The 20,565-nt window shown below is 31.9% G+C and overlaps 10 protein-coding genes across 10 annotated transcripts; 3 read left to right on the top strand and 7 right to left on the bottom strand.

Moving 5' to 3' along the window:
- Window positions 1-878: 878 nt before the first annotated feature.
- On the bottom strand, window positions 879-2,366 carry TRM5 (tRNA (guanine) methyltransferase; the record flags this gene model as incomplete). The annotated part of the gene is made up of 1 exon (XM_041549720.1): window positions 879-2,366. One exon carries the CDS (start codon window positions 2,364-2,366, stop codon window positions 879-881), a length of 1,488 nt encoding a protein of 495 aa, XP_041405654.1.
- Window positions 2,367-2,762: 396 nt separating this feature from the next.
- On the bottom strand, window positions 2,763-4,154 carry OMS1 (putative RNA methyltransferase; the record flags this gene model as incomplete). The annotated part of the gene is made up of 1 exon (XM_041549721.1): window positions 2,763-4,154. The coding sequence occupies one exon, from the start codon at window positions 4,152-4,154 to the stop codon at window positions 2,763-2,765; it is 1,392 nt and encodes a 463-aa protein (XP_041405655.1).
- Window positions 4,155-5,555: 1,401 nt separating this feature from the next.
- On the top strand, window positions 5,556-6,449 carry KABA2_03S05962 (uncharacterized protein; the record flags this gene model as incomplete). Its single annotated transcript, XM_041549722.1, has 1 exon — window positions 5,556-6,449. One exon carries the CDS (start codon window positions 5,556-5,558, stop codon window positions 6,447-6,449), a length of 894 nt encoding a protein of 297 aa, XP_041405656.1.
- A 977-nt stretch (window positions 6,450-7,426) lies between these two features.
- On the top strand, window positions 7,427-9,289 carry MMR1 (Mmr1p; the record flags this gene model as incomplete). Its single annotated transcript, XM_041549723.1, has 1 exon — window positions 7,427-9,289. The coding sequence occupies one exon, from the start codon at window positions 7,427-7,429 to the stop codon at window positions 9,287-9,289; it is 1,863 nt and encodes a 620-aa protein (XP_041405657.1).
- A 597-nt stretch (window positions 9,290-9,886) lies between these two features.
- Window positions 9,887-11,104, top strand: PEX13 (peroxin PEX13; the record flags this gene model as incomplete). Its single annotated transcript, XM_041549724.1, has 1 exon — window positions 9,887-11,104. The coding sequence occupies one exon, from the start codon at window positions 9,887-9,889 to the stop codon at window positions 11,102-11,104; it is 1,218 nt and encodes a 405-aa protein (XP_041405658.1).
- Window positions 11,105-11,545: 441 nt separating this feature from the next.
- Window positions 11,546-12,361, bottom strand: HCR1 (translation initiation factor eIF3 core subunit j; the record flags this gene model as incomplete). The annotated part of the gene is made up of 1 exon (XM_041549725.1): window positions 11,546-12,361. One exon carries the CDS (start codon window positions 12,359-12,361, stop codon window positions 11,546-11,548), a length of 816 nt encoding a protein of 271 aa, XP_041405659.1.
- Window positions 12,362-12,896: 535 nt separating this feature from the next.
- On the bottom strand, window positions 12,897-13,442 carry UPS1 (Ups1p; the record flags this gene model as incomplete). Its single annotated transcript, XM_041549726.1, has 1 exon — window positions 12,897-13,442. The coding sequence occupies one exon, from the start codon at window positions 13,440-13,442 to the stop codon at window positions 12,897-12,899; it is 546 nt and encodes a 181-aa protein (XP_041405660.1).
- Window positions 13,443-14,233: 791 nt separating this feature from the next.
- On the bottom strand, window positions 14,234-15,247 carry NCW2 (Ncw2p; the record flags this gene model as incomplete). The annotated part of the gene is made up of 1 exon (XM_041549727.1): window positions 14,234-15,247. One exon carries the CDS (start codon window positions 15,245-15,247, stop codon window positions 14,234-14,236), a length of 1,014 nt encoding a protein of 337 aa, XP_041405661.1.
- Window positions 15,248-16,433: 1,186 nt separating this feature from the next.
- Window positions 16,434-17,486, bottom strand: PDR17 (phosphatidylinositol transporter; the record flags this gene model as incomplete). The annotated part of the gene is made up of 1 exon (XM_041549728.1): window positions 16,434-17,486. One exon carries the CDS (start codon window positions 17,484-17,486, stop codon window positions 16,434-16,436), a length of 1,053 nt encoding a protein of 350 aa, XP_041405662.1.
- Window positions 17,487-18,960: 1,474 nt separating this feature from the next.
- YIF1 (protein transporter YIF1) lies at window positions 18,961-20,004 on the bottom strand (the record flags this gene model as incomplete). Its single annotated transcript, XM_041549729.1, has 1 exon — window positions 18,961-20,004. One exon carries the CDS (start codon window positions 20,002-20,004, stop codon window positions 18,961-18,963), a length of 1,044 nt encoding a protein of 347 aa, XP_041405663.1.
- Between the last annotated feature and the right edge of the window lie 561 nt (window positions 20,005-20,565).

A 20,565-nucleotide genomic window follows, 5' to 3' on the forward strand; every position in this document is an offset into this window, starting at 1 on the left:
CCCCCCCCCCCCCCCAAGACCAGAAAAACAGAGCATCCGCGTTCTATTTGTGTGTGTTAGTCATAATCTGAAGGAGCGGGAAAGAATTTCAAAGTGGATTTTGTCTCTCTCTCTCGCTTGTTCTTTCCTTCTTTCTTTTTTTATCTGTTGGAACGGAAGCGCACGGGGTTGGGGCCGTGTCCGGTGATGTTTCCTGGTGGGAGAGGGTCACATAATGAGTCAACTGTACCATCCCTCACCTCCCATCTTCCATTGCCGTACCCGCTTAAGTTATCAGTTTTCTTTAGGGTGTCTCGCTGTATATCGCTATGAGTTTCTGCTGTTTGTAACGAAGCCACATAATCTGAAAAGCAAGAAGTCACTTTCACTTTCAGGTCAAGTTTCAATATTGCTCTGGAATTTTTGTCATTCAACATGACTAATTTTGAATGATAAATCGACTTACAAATTTAATTAAATGAAACGAGGAAAAGGGAATATTTACGTATGTATATATTTATTTGTAATGTTACAAGCACGGTTTTGTAATAGAAGGAGTGGCTATGAACTTATTGAATAATACCGATTACGGACTTCTTATTAACTAAGGGATAAACATGATTTTATTTGAAATTTCAAAAACACTAGTAACATTTGCACCTCCTCTTTTTTCTATCTCTTTACTGATTGCAAATAGTTCTTATTCTTATTTGTTAATATCGTTTTAATATATTACGTTATAAGAGCGGTATCGGGAAAGGAACCGTTTACGCCGACCTCATAAGATGTATAACGAAATATATATATAGAAACTTCATTAGAAGTTAATTATACTAATATGAATTATGAGTAATAATATTAATTATATAGAAAAAAAAATAACAACTCATATTTTGAACTTATTTCTTGTATGCAAGCTCGGCGGGTAATTTATAACTCACACAGAACATTGGTTTAGTTGGTGACACTTTACGTACTAAATGGAAGGACATAGTTTCAATTGGTAAAATTGTAGAATTCGTATCCATGGATTTTAATATTCTTGCATGAACTCTACTATATAATTCTTCCATACTTAAATCTTCATCATTACCATATTTTTCAAAACAATGGACATGAATCCATGGCATTACCTTCTTAATATTAGCATCTACATCCTTAGAATACAAACCAACAAAATTACCAAGGAAATCAATTGCACTATCTGGTAAATTCATAACAAAATGGCTAATTTCATTTGGTATTATAATCTCTTTAAATTCTGGTGGTTGCTGAGAGGATTGCTTGTTCTCCACAACGTTGGCATGTTCGTTTTTCTTATGCTTCTTTCTATTTGATTTCAAACGTAATTGAATCTTACCATTATCACAACTAGAAATCAATTGTTCTAGTAATCGAGGAGACTGTTTAATAAACTCAGCACCATCTAAATTGAATGGCCTAACCATAGAATCAACTTTATTCAAAATAATATTCTCTTGTAAATATTTGAAACTTTCTGGATTTAAATCATTAGCCAAGACAATAGATCCCTTCTTACCAGCTGGGACAGCAAATGGACCGACACCAGCAAATACATCACATACCACTTCATTAGGTTTAAAATATTGGGTTACTAATCTATCATGTTCTGTGTGCAATCTTGAATTCCAATAAACTTTACTGAAATCGAATTTAAATACACAATTGGATTCCCTTTGTTCAACAATCAAGTTGTCGTTACCAGCAATGATCTTCATTGGGAATGTTCTGAATTTTGTAGCGATCGAACTAACCTTATCAACAACACAAGTAATTTTAGTATTTTTATCAAGAATAACCTGTCCAATCAAGGAATCAAATGGTTTAAATTCTTTTCTAAGGTTTAAATGAGCAATATGCCCAGTAATTGTAAAGCCAGTTGGGATCTCATCAAGATATTCTTCTGGTAGTACGGCTCTTAGGATATCTTCGGCTTGCCAATAATCATAATCTAAAGTATATTCGTAAGGATTAATTGTAGCATTTTGTTCATTTAAAAATGTTTTAGCCTCAACAGGTAATTTCTTCTCAACATCATCCATATTTGATATGCTATCAGATAAGAGAATACCTTTTCTCACAATACCATTATCACAAGCCAATGTTTTATCACCATTCTTTACTGTTTCGGACAATTTGATGACATGAGGAATTCTGGGGATTCTTAAAATATAATCCTTAAACTTTTTGGAGAAAACACTAATATTTTTAGGATCTGGAAATTCAATTACACATAGAGGAACTTTAGTTATAAAAAAAGATTTATCCAATTTGGTCATATGACGATTCGCTGGAGGAGCATATTTGGTTAACGATGACATCTTGGTGGTGTGGATATATCTATTTAAACCAAATATTTTAAGCATCCACTAACGTTTTTCCAACTATTTTAATATATATTCAACTACCTGGGATAAAAAGTTTATGTTACTAGAAACGTAATTGTGTAAGTTCTTAGTATAACTAAATTTCATATAAATTGGGATTTTCTTGAGTAACGATGAGCTTCATCGATGCATATTGATATTTTTTTTTTCTTCGTTGAATAATTTTCAAGTCTATTCCTCGCAGCGCATCATTTTTAATTCGAGATTGAGATTTTCTTATTTATATATAATTTTACTGCCTTTGGCGCTTCCAACGGCTTGACAGATCCTTGTGGACTTTTCATCATCCGACTAATCATATATAATCAATAAAACAATCTTACTCAACTAAGATATATCATTTATTTACATGATAAGAATACTTCTATATATATACTATTTACTATCTATTTCAGTATCAGACGGATTCTTTTGAACTCTTGAAGATGAATCGATCGTGTTATCAACTTCTTCAAAGGAATCTATTCTCTGTTTAATACTCGATCCAACGTACTTCTCAAAGAATCCAATTTCATCTTTCCTCTTAATATCACCTTTCTTCTTTGCGACAATACACCAAGTGGTTCCCAGATGATACGTTTTTTCATCGACAATTTCTAAACCGGAATCATCCAAAATTTCACCAATATCCAAATTCCATCTGCAACCCCAAGTATCTAAACGTCTCTTTGCTCTCTTGTCAAGAATCTTATTAATAATATCGTAATCACCTCTACCATGCTCCAATAAGACAATTCTACCTTCAGGTTTTAATAAATTTGCAAAATTGTTAAGAGCACTTACGGGATCCTCATGAGAACATAAGCCAAATGTCTCTATAACAGTATCATATTTAACGTCCTTTTTATTACCATCCTTATCTGTTTGTTTTGCTAATTTATTTAAATCTTCAGCTCTACCAACCACAAAGGCAGCTTTCTTATAAGTTGGAAATTTATCTCTAAATTTTTTATGAGAAACTTCCATCATTGGTTCTGAAGAATCCAAAAATGTAATTGAGTTAATATGTTCAGGGTCTAAATATTTAATATTTCTACCAGTACCACATGAAACCTCCAGAACATCACCTTTACAATGTTTCATCAACCATTTACGTCTTCTACCCATACCAATGACACGTTCTTCCATATTAATATCGTTATCATAATCTTCAGCTTTTGAATCATAAAAAGGAGTAGTATCGTGAGCAGGTAAGATGGCTTTATTTAATTTATTTTGATCAGTGATTTCTAATTCATAACCATCAAAATTTTCAATACCAGACTTTTTCATCTCTTCATACTGATCTAATTTTAATTTATCTCTTGTTCTCATTTTACCATTCAATTCTTTAATTCTTATATTTTCGTATTCATTTGTTTTGCCCTCATCTTGCTTCTTAATCAAGTCTTTCAATTCATTTTCTTTAATATATAATTTTTTCATAAAATAGTAACCATATATTAAAAAAATGATATATGCACCAATCATATATTTTGTCATCCCCTTACTAAACTCATCCGATCTCAATTTAGCACCCCATCTAACGAACCAATTCTTAGAATTTATTTGAGTTTCAAATCGTTCTCTAGCGAGATCTTCTTTCGTCTTTGGTTTCTTTGATTTCTGTGAAGAAGAATAAACAGGTTGAGCTGGAGAACGAATAAATGTCTTCTTTGAGTTTTGATATATTATACGACCATATGATATTGAACGAATCGAGGTTCCCAATATAATTGGATGTCTTATTTTTATACTTTGCAGTGCCAGCCAACTAATCGATAACATTGTTAGCTTTAGATATATGTTTCAAAACCGTAATGGAAAATACGATAAACTACTAATGAGTTTGGTGTTTTCTTTTTTTTATCGTGGTCACTTCTTTATGAACACACCAGCTAGTAATTAGAAATCAATTTATTTCCCTTTAAATTATTATTCTCTCGGGGATTATAAGAAATTTTAGCCCTACTAAAAAACCTAAATAGATAAATAGCCAAGATATAAATAAGAAGAACGTAATACATAAATAACAATGAACAGATTGCGAAACTATTCAATTATAATAAAATATCTTTATAACTAAGTTTGCCTCGTTACTATACAAGTTCAACCTCTTTTTATACTTAGAGTTGACTGAAAATATAATAGTATTATAACGTAGACTGTTTTCCTTATGACAGCGTAAACTGTGATCACAATTTACTTAATATGATGTAAACAGATCACTAACAGAGATAATTTATATATATTCTTCTTGACAAAGCTTATAATTAATTGTTTGATCCATACACAACAGAATTTTCAATGGCACTGATACAATAAGACATTCCTTTACACTGTTACGATACACGTACAAATATATATATATATATAATAATTGAATCTTACTTGTCACGTACATTAAGTGGATACATCCTGAATCCACTAATATGTATACATCTATCGGACGGTTTCCATTAGCAAAACACTACCTCTCTCATTACAAAAAAAAAGTTAGATTAACAATGTAGATAAAAGGGTCGAAAACCTCATCCAATTCAACCTTATATAACGATACTGCATACATCTGATGCATATGCCTTGTTCTAATTCATTGTTTCATTTCAAACTTATGCAAAGGAGGGCAGACAGATAGACAGATCGAGAGGCTCAACAGGCTGTAAAACAACAATATTGTTTTTTTAAAAAAATTAGCGACAACAACAAACCGAGAAGGAAGAGATTTGAGTCCTATCAACTCATAAGAATAGAAAAAAAAATAAAAACTGAAAGAAAATAGAAAATAGAAACATTTGATTGTAACTAAATACGTATTTACATTAAAGGAAAAAACTGATTCAAGGTGAAACAATCTTATCCATTGATAAACAAAGGGGGAAAAACCAGAATAGTAGGAAGTAAAGAAGTAACTACATTATTATACACATTTGGAAGAATTGTACTAACCTGCTTATGAAGACGGCTGTGATTTACATACAAGTTATGATATAGGATCAAATATTCACATTATTATATTACAATTATTACAAAAACATCTACTGTTAGTCGTTTCATTTTTTTTACTATTGCAATACAGATATAGACCTATTTTATTAAAGAATCTTTCCACATATACATATTTATCATTATTAAAGTTAAGATTCTTCTCTCTTTCAGTTTTAGAAATATTTAAGAAAGAGAAATAATATGGGTAACATAGATTTAAATATAGGAAAAAATACATCAAATGTCGGAAAGAATGATAATACAAATGGAAATAATAAATTATTGTCAACTATTGATAAGAAAAAGAACAAAATAAACATTAAAAAATTTAAAAACGTTAAAATTTCAAAAGAAAATATCGACCATAATGAAGATGATAATGATGAAAATTCAAACGAACAAAATAATAATAACAAATATAGAAAAGAAATAGAGGAAGCGGAAGAAGCGGAGGAAGAGGAGGAAGAGGAAGAAGAAGAGAATGAAGAGAAGGGAGAGAAGGGAGAGATATCCAAGGAATCAACAAAAAAGAAAAAGAAAAGTATGGTATCTGCCTTACTTTCATCTCTCAATCAGATTATAACTCTTTCGTCAGAAATATACGCAGAATCTGAAGATGTAAATGTTAACAAAGATCAAGATGATGAACCAGAAGAAAATATTGGAAATGGTAAAAAACAAACAAACTTGTTGTCTCAAAGTTTTAATAGTAGAAATAAGAAAAGAATACTACGAAATAGGAAAGAACCTGAAATAGAGTCAAATAAAATATCTCAGAAAGCTAACATCAATTTCCTTTTACATCACTCAGATGAAAACAAACAAGATGAATCACAGAAGGATTATAATGATGATGACGATGATAATGATGATGTTGAAAGTGACGAGAGTATAACTTTGAAAGAAATAGAGAGCAATATACCTATAACTTCAAGGGATAGAGAACAAATATACCAAAATATAGATCATTTGGTGGAAAGGAATGAAATAATATTACAAAATAGACATAAAAAGAGGAAAAAGGGAGACAGAAAGATTAAACAACATACAATCATCAACGAGGATCAGAATAATATACAAACTAATACCATATAGGATATCACAAAATAAGTAAAACAAAAAGAGAGACTATCATATAAGGACAATTAATGAAGCTTCTTAAACTTGTCACAGTCATTGTATTTCTGAATGACGTGAAATCACTAAACCTGCATATACATATAAGAACAATATAACTTATATAGAAACAATCTGACAAAACAATTAATTACAAAAATGATGGACGTATAACTGACTCAGTGAGTGCATACGAGCTTTTCATCATTTTTCAATGTTTTAAGATACAGAAACATTAGATCTGAAAACCCTAATCAGGGTCTACTTTTTATAATAACAATAGAATAGTACTGTGTTAATACAACAAGAGAGAGACAGAGAGATAGAGAGGCCTTATTGAACTCAACTGGTAATATGATCTTTTTCAGTGAATGAAGAAACAATATCTTTAGCCAGAACAAACGCCCGGGCAAAAGAAAAAAAATGATGCACGAAATCCACATTAGGAAAGGTAATGTAACGAAAATGGCAATAAAGTTAACTACGGGATCAATCCGAAAATGGAAAAAGATCAACAATAAATAAATAAATATTACTTTTTGCTCATTTCTCTGTTTCCATCTTTCTTTACAATAAAATAAAAACATTTATACATAACCAAGAATATTAACAAATCAGAAGAAGAGTGGATCTATGAACTTGATCTTTTAAACAACTTCATGGTTCAACGATTCATCTAATTTTTTTTCTTAAAGAAAATAACTTTGTTGTGTGAGTTTAGTTTAGTTCGAATATAATTAAAAATTTTATTTATTTATTTTATATTTTCTGTACCATTCTTTGTTATTTATGAACATCTGAGAAATTTATATAACAACTTTGAGTGGCTTGTTTTAAAACATTTAATCGTAAAATCAATAGAATTCCACGATATACATACCGTTAGGAAGTAGATCAGAGTCTACGAAAAGAATCAAATCGTATTTTGGGGGTTTTTCACTAACAAACTATCAATGATGAATTCACCGAATATGAGATCAGAGCAACTGACTCCCAAAATGTCACCCATTGCCTTATGTTTAGATGATCCCAAGAATAGTTCTGCTTTTCAATCACTATTATCGTCTCCTACAAAGTTAAATTTGGATAATTCTAGTGGATTTTATTCGACATCTTTATCGAAATTGAATGATTACGCTCGATCTGGTCGATCAAGAGAAAGACGAGGTTCAGAAACTTTTAGGTCGATATCACCTATTAGATTTAATTTATCCACATCAAATAATAATAATAATAACAATAATAATATGGGACCTAAAATGTTAAAATCTGAATATTTAACTCAAAAGAAGACAAATTTACCACTGTTGTCAACTTTATTGAAATCAGCCGCGTCGACAAAAGATAATAATGGTAAACCTGCAGCAACTACAGTAACAACAAAATCATCATCATCATCAAATACTATCACAGATAATTCAATGTTAATCAGAGAGACTTTGGAACAAATTCAACAACAACAAAAGAATCTGCAAAAACTAAACAAAACGAAAACAAAAAAATCAAAGAGTTCTAAGAATAACATACAAATTCAAGTACTAGATACGAATGTCATAAATATCAAAGACAATAATATACCAGAACCCATTGTCCCTGATAAATTAGTTGAATTATCTTTGAGAAGTAACTCCATTGTAAGTGGTGGATCGACGTTAGAAAACGAGCACGGAGGAGAAATAGAGGTCAAGAAAAGAAATGACGAAGAGAAAGATATTTTGTCTGAAAAGGATAGAGTCGTATCAAATACTTCAACAGTATTTCATTCTCAAATCCATAATAATGATACTCCTAACGATTTTTCGTTACTGAATGTGGAAAATTTTCCAATCGATAAGAATGGATTTATCGATATGAATACTCATCAAAAGTATTCTAGAAATCCACATAATATTGGCTCAAATGGCGGTAATATCAGTTCTCCTACATTAAACAACAAACCAGGTAATAGATTTAGTTTTATTTCTTCAACATCTACTGATTATGAATTTTTATTTGATCAACAAGCTGTACCAAGTGTTCATGGACCACCAGCCATAAACTCACAGCATTTACACCACCACCATCAGCAACAATTTCCTTACTCACAATCTTCAGTATCTAATTCAAACTCTAATCTTAGATCTGCCCAAGAAATGGACACTTCTAAATTAGATTTGAAAATCAAATATTTAGAAATTGAGATTCAAGAATTAAAATTACAGAATGAAAAATTGGTAAATTCCATGAATGTCAATCGTACTACAGAAGATAACCTTTTAATTGAACTATTAAGACAAAAGACAGGTGCTTCTGAAGATAATTCCATTGCTGACTCTAATTCTGAAACCGGATCTACTACCACGAAAAAGAATAGATCAATGGAAAAGAAAGTAAAAATGTTAGAAAAAAAATTTGATGATTACAAGAAAGTCCTGGAGAAATTGAATTATATTGATCAAAATATATCAATCGAGGATTCAGCTCCAGTAGATATTCCCAATTTCAAAAGAAGAACCAGAAAGCCTAAAAGAAATACACTCAGACTACCAAAAGTTTCAAGAATCTCAAGAATCTCAAGTGTTGATCTAAGAAGAATAGAAGAGAATTCTGACTACTCAAGCTTAGTTATTTCTTCTAAGAATAATGCATCGTCTAACGAAGAAGATTTAATTGAAGAGTACGAAGAAGGTTCTTTCGATAATTCAGATTCAGATGAAGGTGATGCTCTAGAATATGAAGCTGATGATGAAAAAGAAAGTTATCCACTGAAAGGACATATACAGCTAATCAAAAGAAATCCTAAAAAAGGTTTACAACTTCACATTCCAATTCAAAAATAGTCAAATACAACGTCTACTAGGTACTACAAGTACACATTCCTTTTTTTAAAAAAAAAATACATCAATTTTCTACTACTATTATTATTATGACCCCATTTTATCCTAAAACTTTACACTCGCTTTTACTTTTGTTATATTATTTCATTATTATAATTTAGATAATCCTTATAAACCCAAAACTCATTAACGTATTAAACCAACTAACACCAATATCATCAAACACGCAAAACTATTGAATAGTACTCTGCATCAAACATACATCAATATTCACGGACCTTCCAATAATACCCTCATTCAATTACATGACACATTTTTAATAATCCTCTACTTTATAAATATATGTAAATGATAATTTCTACTCTTTTAAACTTATAAACTTTATATTTCCTCTATTGTAATTGACAAACCAAATGATTGCGCATTTAGTTTTCCGAGCGATGCCTGAAATTAAAAATCGATATATCTTAAAGGTGAATATAGTCTATAGAAGAAAAGTTCATCAGTAAAGTGTAGATACTATACACAGTTAAATAGATAAAATATTTGTATTTAGTGGTCACCATTTTTGATAATCATAGACTAATACATATACAAAGAATGACTTCCATACCGCGACCCAAACCATGGGAATCATCCCAAAACACCAACGCATATCAGGGAGAACCCTTTGAGCAAGGATCAAACGATCCACAACAACCTAATGACCAGAGGGTTGACAATATAGATAGTGGTTTAATAGCTAACAATAACAATAATAATGATAACAATGGGGTGTCTCAACCGCCACCAGTTCCTGGATATTCGCCTGGTTCCATGATGAATACGCCTTATTATAGAGGTTCTAACTATGGACTTAATCAACAGTCTTCTATAGGATATGGGTTGGGATCAAGCTACGGATTAGGAGGTAGTTATGGATATAACATGAATTCTACATATGGCATGAACAACGGTATTGGATCATACCTTAACAATCACAGTTATCCGGGGTACGGTTATAACAATGGTTACATGGGAAGCAGAGAAAACATAAACGGAGATCCAAATGGAGGGTTGGCTGAGTCTACTAGGGCTACATTTCAACTATTAGAAAATTTGGTAGGAACAATAAATGGATTCGCTCAAATGCTGGAATCAAGTTACATGGCTACATATAATTCTTTTTTTACCTTAATATCTTTTGCAGAGGAAGTGACAAAATTGAAGGATATCCTAGGTGGAATGTTTGGGGTATTTAATGTAATAAAACTCTTTAGAAAGGTATTAAAACGCAGAAATATCAACTCCCAAAGATCAATACGTGATGGTGAAAGTCCTCTGGTAGGGGAATTCGGCCACTTTACTAGGACTGGTGAAACCCCAAAAAAGAGAAGGAGCATGTCCTTAAAACCTTTGATAGTATTTTTTCTAGCTGTATTTGGATTTCCATATGTCTTAAATAAACTGATTAAAAGGGTACATGATATAAATAGTCCAAAGAAACAAGGTTTGAGTGAAAATTACGAAGGTGTTATTGATCCATCGAAGTTGGAGTTTGCCAGAGCAATATATGATTTTGTTCCAGAAAATCCCAAGATAGAAATTACTTTAAAAAAAGGAGATTTAATGGCAATTATATCTAAAACAGATCCTTTTGGTAAACCTTCTCAATGGTGGAATGTAAGGACGAAAGGTGGTTCCATGGGCTACATTCCTTTCAATTATGTCGAGATCATTAAACGTCAAAAGAAGATAGAGCATATTAACGAACCTAAAGATCATTCCTTACAAGACAGTTCAATAGAACCTGAAGTAACAAATAATAAAAACTCATAGATAAATAATCATTTACGAAAATAAAATATTTTATTGCATAAATGATGTTGCCTTTTTGGCCTGTCATTTTATTATTATTTAGCATCATACATTATAATATAAATGTTAGTTTTAATACGAAGGGTTTAAACTTTTTATATTAAATCTTTAGATAACTTTTTCTGTAAATGGCGTTCACACCTCTAGAAAATGTGCCGGGATGTCAGCCAATGTCGAAATTATCAAATTTTTTGATCGACAAACATCAGTAATTACTAGGTGTTAAGGTTTTTGGTATTATTTTCAGAATATAACTTTTTTAAAACGTGAAACCAATTATATGGTTTGTTTGTTTATATTTATTTTCTATTTTGCTACATATGTTGATGAATTTTTTTTTTCTATATTCTGGTATGCATTTATTGTCAAAAAAATCAATTTCTAATCATTGACACATTCCTCTTACATGAAATCGTCATCCCCGAAGTCATCATAGTTGTTACTATCAAGGTCGAAATCATTGTCCTTCTTGAATGCACCACCCAGGTTAGTTTTACCCTTAGCTTTCTTCTTACCAGCACCACCAGTAGCAGTACCACCTCTAACCTTGGCTAGACGAGCTTGTCTTTCTTCCTTTTCTTTCTCCTTGATTAATACATTTAGAGTAGCAACAGTTTGTCTAATGGATTCGATAGACATTGGCTTAGCAATATCCTTAATTAAATCAATGGTTAAAGAAGATGAATAATTTAGGGAAGATTTTTCATTTAAAGGAACAATAGCAGCAGCGAGAGATTTTCTCAAATCTTGATAGTCTCTCTTCGTTTCAGCATTAGAAATTAAAGGATGTTGTTCGAATGGGGTATCTTTAGTCATAACAGCATGTTTCAAAAGAGAAGCGCGTTCAGCATCTCTCTCCATTGCCAATTCTCTTGGGTGTTTCTCGGCAACTCCCAGACCTTGGAATAGATCGGCAGCATTATTCAAATCAGAATCCATTTCTGCCTTTTTAATCAATTCCTTACGAGTCTTTTCATCCAATGTGTCAATTTCCATCAGGACCTTGTCGCTGCCACCTTGCTTACCTTTACCCTTAACAGCCTTCTTAGCGGCAGGCTTTGTCTCCTTCTTCTTTGGTTCTGGATTCTTTTCTGTAGTTTCTTCAGCATCCCAGGAATCCATGATTGGTTCATCATCACCAGCCGCATCCCAAGAGTCCATTAGGACAGCGTCATCATTACCCATAGAACCATTAATAGCTTCGTCGTCCCAAGACATGCTGTATATTTATTATTATGATCTTTTTGAATTCAATGTTTTGTTTATATCAAAAGCAATAATAGTTGAGAAGTATATAATAAAATTATAAATGAAACAACCACCTTTTCTATCAATGGTTTGTATTCGATGCTAAACTTCAGTAAGCTCTTTTGTTCTCATTGAATTATTATTTGCTGAAAAAAAATGGAAATTGGCAAAAAATTTAAAGAGGTGCGTCCGTGTACAGTGACCAATCTGAACACCCGTAAACTGAGAACCAATGGAAACGTCAGCTCAGAAGGCTAATGAACCTATTCCCTCAGATAAGTATCCTCCGTTTAACACCTTTTTTATACAGTTGCTTTATTCTGCGTATTCAAGATCGAAATAAAATAAATATATATTGTTATGAATAAATAAGATGTATGTAGTATATATATAGAGACAGATTTAGAATTCAGAGAGAGAAATAGAGGGTTAAAATATGTGTATTTGTATTGGAAGGTGTTATTTTTTTTAACTCACCATTAGGTCCTCTAAAACTCTCACCAGATCATATAATATCCTGTAATGATGTTCTCTTTCTTTGCTCTTCTACTCTTTTCATCACTAAAGCCATTCCTAACCTACTCTTCTCAACACCACTTTCAAATCTACTCAGGGACATCTTTTCGATTTTACTTCTGATCCCTACATGGAAACCACTAGTAAATTTAACCTTACTGTTCACCACTGTATGTTTTGGGATTTCGTCGTATTGATATGTAGTATATTCTTCCACTTGCAACAATCTTACGTGATCAATATTTCTGTTAAAACTTTTCATAATCTTCTTTTTTGGATCAACCATAGTAAATTCAATCATCCAGGATTCAGTAATTCTTGATCCTACAATATATTCTATCCATTTAGGTAATTTACCTTTTTTCCGGATGAGTCTCGTAGTTAGAAGATTTCCATTTTCATCAACTTTTCTATCTATCGTATCGACAGACAATACATGATTTGCATAGGGATTAGGATATTTGTTAAAGACTACACTAGTCACTGAATTAAAATCATTTTGAAAAATGTGGGCATTAGCATGAAATAGGACCATTCTTTCTATAATAATGAAATGGATCAAATAAAAGGATTACAAACAAAAAATCGTTGACTTATTGTTTATTGGCTTCTATTTTTAGGGATTATAAAAACTTTCTTACTTAACTTATAAGTATAAGTCACAAAGCAACAAAGCAATATGATTCGATATATTAATAATTCGAGAACTTCAAAGGGGGATTGAAGATATATTTTTATATAATGGTAAGTGTTACCAGCGCACTTTCCACTGAATATATTACTTGCTCTATTAATTAGAATCAACTGAAGAACTTTCTAAAATAAAATAAATACTTCTATCACTAAATATATAGAAAACTATCTGTCCCTGTGGAGAAACGGTCGAACTGAAACTTTGGATGGTTTCTATATAGGAGTCATACCGTATCCTTTTTATATATTATTATATATAAAAAGTGAAAACGAGAATTTCTCGGAGCAAAGAAATAACCTGTTCCGGGCTCACACTATACGATATGTATAGTCAATAAGAAGCGACACACATTTTCTCCCATCATCGGTATGACAGTAATACAAGAAATGTTTCATGTAACTAAATAGATTGATAATGTGATTAAACTTTAAAATGTTATATTATTTATGCAGTTTATATTTTTTTATATCTGTTGTATATTGTTTATAAGTTAATTATGTATGTCTATATATCTAATGTACAGAAAAAATGCAGGAAAACAGAATCGTAAAGTTGAAGTTCTGTTCATGAAATGTCTCGTTATTTTGGAATATAATTTTTATGTTTCTGAGAAAGGCGGAATTTTCTTAAAATTAAAGTAAGAATGCAGCTAAAGCAACATATTTTAGACCATTTAGGGCAGTCAAGTGGTCAATACCATTAGTACTGTTGGAATGGACTGATACGGTAGAGTTTTTACTACCAGTTTCCTTAGCTTTGTTTAGCATAGTTGTTTCATAGGTAGATGTACGGGTGACTCTTTTACTATTCGAAGTTGAGACGTATACGCTCTCAACAGTCTTAACAGAAGCATCGACAGATGATTCACCAGCCCAAGTGTAAGTGGTGGATGGAACCCACCATAGTGTAGAGGTATAATCATTACCATTAGCATCGACAGATGTAACAGTGGTGACGGGACCGTATGCCCATGTACTAGTAGTTGAATCAGAAGAAGCAGTAGAAACAGATGAAATTTCTTCATCTTCTTCTACAACAGAAGAAGAAAATGATCGAGCAGTTGGAATGGTAACCGATAATGGGGAGTATGTAACGGAAGACGCTTCAGGGGATAAATCAGTTACAGATTGTTCGGCGGTAGCAGTGGAGGCAGGTACCCACCATTTGTATTCGGTAGTGGTACGGCCTTGTTCATCAGTAGTAACAATAGTATAACTTGGTTGGTCAGCGTACTGTTGAGCGACTTGACTGACAACATTAGATGTTTGAACTAATCTGGAGTTGTAGGTATTTGTAATGATTGATTCGGATTCGGTAGCAATAATAGAGCCTTCAACTACAGAGTAAGCGATAGCATTTGTTTGATATACAGAGTTTGTTGCAATTGCAGCTGTGGCTTCTTCAACAGCGGTACTGGCAACGACAGCTGATGCAGAAACATCAGAGACGGATTCAACATTGTTGACTAAGCCCAGGGTAGTATCATCAGTAGAATCTAAGGTACCAGTAGAAGCGATGGCTTGGGAAGCTAGAAGTGATAGAGTAACAGAAGCAGATGATCTCATTTTATGTATATATATTTGTGTATGTGTTTGTTGTTTGTGAATTAGTATGATCTTTTGCAACAATTTTATATGTAAATACATGATGAAATTAAGACATGAACAGAAACTTAATCATTACAATATATGACCCTTTATATAGTTTGAGATTGATCATTTTGATATTAATAAAATAAAGTACTTCTTGGACTAAACAATGTTCCAAGTTGAGTTCATTAAGTGTAAATGGGCATAATTATTTCCCAATTCGGATTAAATTGATTTATTAATAGAGTAAGTATCCAAAGACCCAAGCCCTCTTTTTTATTTAAATTAATTCCATTATCTCATAGAATTCCAAACAGTACGAAATATTTTGGTCTACATACAGGTTGTCTAAAGTCTACACCTGGTTAATTTTTTTACACCAAAACATATATGTTCAATCACTGAAGTTATTGTAACTTCTTCTATTTATTTAATCAATTCCAGCCATGGCAATTCTTTTAGTGACAGTGGTGTCCCTCAACTCAACTCAGCACGCCTCGCCTCAACACGCCTCACCTTGTCCTAGACGAAACCAGCCCATACAAACCCAGCGATGGTTTTTTAACAAATTTCAGTGAGGCGTAGCGAAGGGAAGCTTCTTTTACCCGAAAAACTGAAGGCAGGCAAAAATAACCCAGCATGCTTAATAATAAAACCCAGCCAAGCTTCAGAAGGGATCTGCCATTAAGAGTCAAAAATGTGGTGAAAGCATAGTTGTTAACCGATTAATTTCCGAGAACATGACGGATCAAATATATCAGGTCTTAGAACAGTTATATTGTACTGTATTTGAAATTACATATGATCAGTATAGGATCATTCACTATATTTTAGTATGTAAATTAACAGAATTGACACCGACGATTTCTCAATTATTAATAACCACTACTGTTTGGGTTCACACCATATAGCAGATGATTAAGATATTTGGAAAATTCTAGGTTTTATATAATATATATTGTTGACTTATTTTAATAAGTATACAGTTATGTATGTGTATCCTTTTAGAAAAGAAGTAATTACATAGAATCTCAAAATCAGAAATATCGAAAAACAAAAAAAGAGTGTTCATGTTGTTGAAAGTCTATAATCCTGAATGACAACATTCTCTTACTTATTATGATGATTCTTACCTATAAGTTCTTACAAAATTTTCTTATTTTTATTATGCATAACAGAAGAACAGTTACAAAATCTTCTGATCATCGTAGTCATCGTCACGGTCAGTTCATCATTCCAATATCTATGCTACTTGTGTTTGATCGAAGTCAATTGGATACAATAATTCATCATGATCACCTTTAATATCATATTCACTTAAACCAATTACACCACCAAATTTCAAGAATCTCTCGTAACCAGCATGACGGATCTCATCAAGACCGGAAACCATATCAGGCCAATATACTTCATGATTGTACTTGAAATCCAATTTACCATTGTATAATGCCTCAAGTTGTTCTGGTTCAATATATTTTTCAAACGGTTCATCAAACACAGCTTTCTCCTTAGTGGCAGGATCCAAGAATGGATACATCATCTTTAAGAAAGCCCATGCAAACCATGGAATGTTTATCAGGACACATTTTGCCAATCTTTCTGGGTAATGGTTTTGCATAACGTTTAGACAGGCTCTGGCAATAGACACAGGTGGTGCTTTGTCTGTAATGATCCCAGGTTCTTTGTAAGCTTTAAAATCAACCAACACAGTAATCTTTTCCACACCTTGAGGACATAATGTCACGGCCGATTCCATCATATAGATCAATTGTTGAACTTGTCTAAATGATGATTCTGTGTTTTGACGTCCATTCTTCATATAGAACAATGGTCTTCTATCATAATCGAACCCTAATAAGATTTCCTTACCAGTTTCATTTTCAATAGCAACATCTTTACCGGTTAAAGGCTTTTCAATTTCATCACCATGTGCTATACCGACTTCTCTTCTCCAAATAATTGTCTCAGTCATACCTTTCTTGGCGTTTGAGATATGCCATTTATTAGCTCTTAAATAACGATATATACATTCTCTGGTTAACCAATATTTTTCCCAGCTACTCAATGGTCTTTTCTTTCCAGTGGTGTCATTTGTATCGATAGGTAATTCTAATTTTTCATCTTGAAAATGAGTCAAAAGTTCCTTATAAGCAGACTGTTGTTCAGTGGTAACTTTTTTCAATTTTTCTGCTTCACCATACTTAGCAGGTGGTTTCTTGATCATTTTATCAGCAGATATCAATTCCTCCTTTGGAATTGATGGTGTAGTATCCTTTTTTTTAGAAAATAGACCCATTGTTTGTTATTTATGTGTATGTGTGTAAACTGTTGTCAATTTCTAGTCTACAAGAGTGATTGAAATGTATTTTGCTTTTGCAATGACCAGATTTCTATACTAATTCAATTAAGTGATTCTTTTAAACACTAAATTAATACTAAACAAAAAGAAAGAGTTCTTTAATTGAAATTCAGTTCAAGTTCTGGTGATAATAAAAAATAAATAGTGTATTTAGAATAAAATATTTTCTCAATATATATTTGAATCAAAACAGGTTGAAAGAGAAAGAATGAAATTTTGGTTATATAAGCATCATTTCCAAATATTCTAAACAAGAGTAAAAAAAAAGAAGATCACGAAAATCTTTGGTGTTCAGTAACAGGTTCCTACCATGAAAACTGTGCATTTCAAGTATCAACTACACTATATTTGTACAGAAATATTGAGAGAGAGAAGAATGATGTTATTGTTATTATTAGTGGGGCAAAGAATATAACATAGTTAGTACATCCGAGGAAACTGTTCCGATGAATGAGAAAAGAGAGGGAATGACCAAGAGGTGTCCAATAAATGTCTTACTGAAATATATAAACACTGGGCAGATATGTAGAGACGGAACTTAGTTTGTTCATGCAGGTATTTAATAAAATTATGTTTATGCAGCCAAAACTTTGGAGTCCAAAAGAGACAGTTTGTATAATACCGGTTCACTGATATAGAGCAATGCAAGGGTTGATATTGAAAGTGTTCTTAGCTGTCTGTGAATATATGTATGTGTATATATTTATATATCTCATCCTATAGCTGTCTCCCTGTGTGAAAGTGCAGGAGAGAATAAGTAGCTTTAGAAATGAAAACTGGAAAATTTTCAGGTTGTTTGTTCTTCTTCCTGTTTATTACCATCGGAAGAGGAAGAGTGAGTGAAAAAAAAACAGCTCAGCTCAGCTCAGCTCTGGGCAGTGTCTTTTTACTTAATCGCTAAGAAGAACAGAGAGACTTGAATCTTACCAAATAAAGGAATTATAAGAGTATTGAATTAGATATTATTACTGGGGGGGAAGGAAGCAAGAAAACAAATTATTGTATTTTTGTTATTGATTTGATCGCATCTCTCAGTATGAAACCTTCTTCATTGGAAGAGTTTTAAAGGGCCATCATAATCAATTATATATAGATTGGACTCTATACGAGCACTCAAGTAAGGGATTAAGATAGTAAAATTGAGATGATTTTAAGGGCTTCTTTCTTTATACGAGAACTTTCCCTTATTCTATTTAATTTTTAATCCTTAATTGAAAGTATATCCGATATTCAGTTCAACCAACCGTATGTACACTTGTAATACTAAAAACATTTACGGATATAACAGTTAAATAAAATATGATTTTCTTTTATAGATAGATATATTTGCAAAATAATGTATTATAAATCAGACAGATTCAAATAGTTATAGTATATAGATGGTATGGATGGATATATATATACATATATACTAACCCATTAACCACATTAATACACTTTGCCAAACAAATCCATATACGAATAAGAAATAGTTACATTTCTTGACAGTAGATTTCTTGACACTACCCATCTCATCATTTAAATTATTAAACAAGTTGAATTTAACAGATCTTAATAAGAATACACCAAATGCAATGAAAAGATACATCTTGCCAAGTATTGAAATCCATAATGGTTGCTGTGGAAAGAAAAGTGCTAAAGTTAATGGAACAAATTTATAACCAACGTAACAAATTAATTCTGTTATACTTGTCGTAGGAGATTTTGTATTGACCAATAAATAAAGTCCTAATTTTAAGATGAATAAATCTAAACCAACAAATGCTAAAATGGATGATAATTTATAGTAAAGATTTTCAGGATTGAATGAACCTTGTAGACCCTGTTGAGTATTCCAAATTAGAATATATGTCACTAGACCCATGATGGGTATATAAAGATCTGGAGAATTAATATCTTCTGTTGGTGGTAAGAATTTGGCACCATTACCGTTATTCGATTGAGAATTATTATCAATCATACGTTGCCAATTATTACTATTAGTGAAAGGAAACAAAATTTGTTTAATCTTGTTCAATACGTAAACAGTAGACACCTGGAAATAATGAGATAAAGATGATGAAGAACCCGTCATTTTATTAACATTTTCTTGGAATTGGTTAAAATTATCTTGTCCTATGAAATTATTAAATGCAGATTGACCAATTTGGAAAGCCATAGTATTACGAGGATCTTGGAATGGAAAACCTGGTTGCTGTTGTTGTTGTTGTTGCAGTGGTGGTTGGCCTGGTTGTTGTTGTTGTTGGGGGATCATATTTGGTTGACCGTTGAAATTATTGTTAAACCCATTAGATGCTCCACTGAAGGAGCCATGTTGTTGTTGTTGTTGTTGTTGTTGTTGTTGTTGTTGTTGATGTTGTTGGTTATTGTTCTTGTTATTGTTATTATTATTAGCAAATCGGTCAGTTACGACTTCATTTGAATTCCCTGTATAGGCATAAGGATTATATGACATAATTAGTGCACACTATTTCTTTGTATTGTGTTTTGATTCTAACTACAAACTTATTATTGCGAACTTTTGAATAATTATATCTTTATATATTTAATCTTAAAATATAATAAGAAATCTTGTCAAATTTGTTTCTAGGTAGGTGGCTGTTTGTATTGTCCCGTTGAGGTTGAACATTTTTTTCGCCTTTCCTCTCGCTTTTGCCTGATTTCTTCATATTTTTGGCTATTTTTGTATGATTTGAGTTTGGTTCATAGTCTTGATATATATATTCAGTGAGAGGTTTTTGAACAAGATATGACATTAATATATTGAAACAATAGCGTTGTTATATGATGCATTGGTTTATACGTGGATATATATATATTTATATGGATAGGTGATAGGTTATAGCATTTAATGTTTTCTCACAGTTATGTACCTGTGCTAAGGGTTATAGTCGCAGTCAATTTCACATATTGGTATTGTTATGAACATATTCTTGTAAGGTTAGCATGTTTATGATACAATTTTGGTACCTAATTGCGATATATATCATTAATTCCCTAATCCCTTCCTCGTCAC

This window comes from Maudiozyma barnettii (assembly GCF_903064755.1).
Source record: "Maudiozyma barnettii strain CLIB 1767 genome assembly, contig: KABA2_03, whole genome shotgun sequence".
NCBI lineage: Eukaryota > Fungi > Ascomycota > Saccharomycetes > Saccharomycetales > Saccharomycetaceae > Maudiozyma > Maudiozyma barnettii.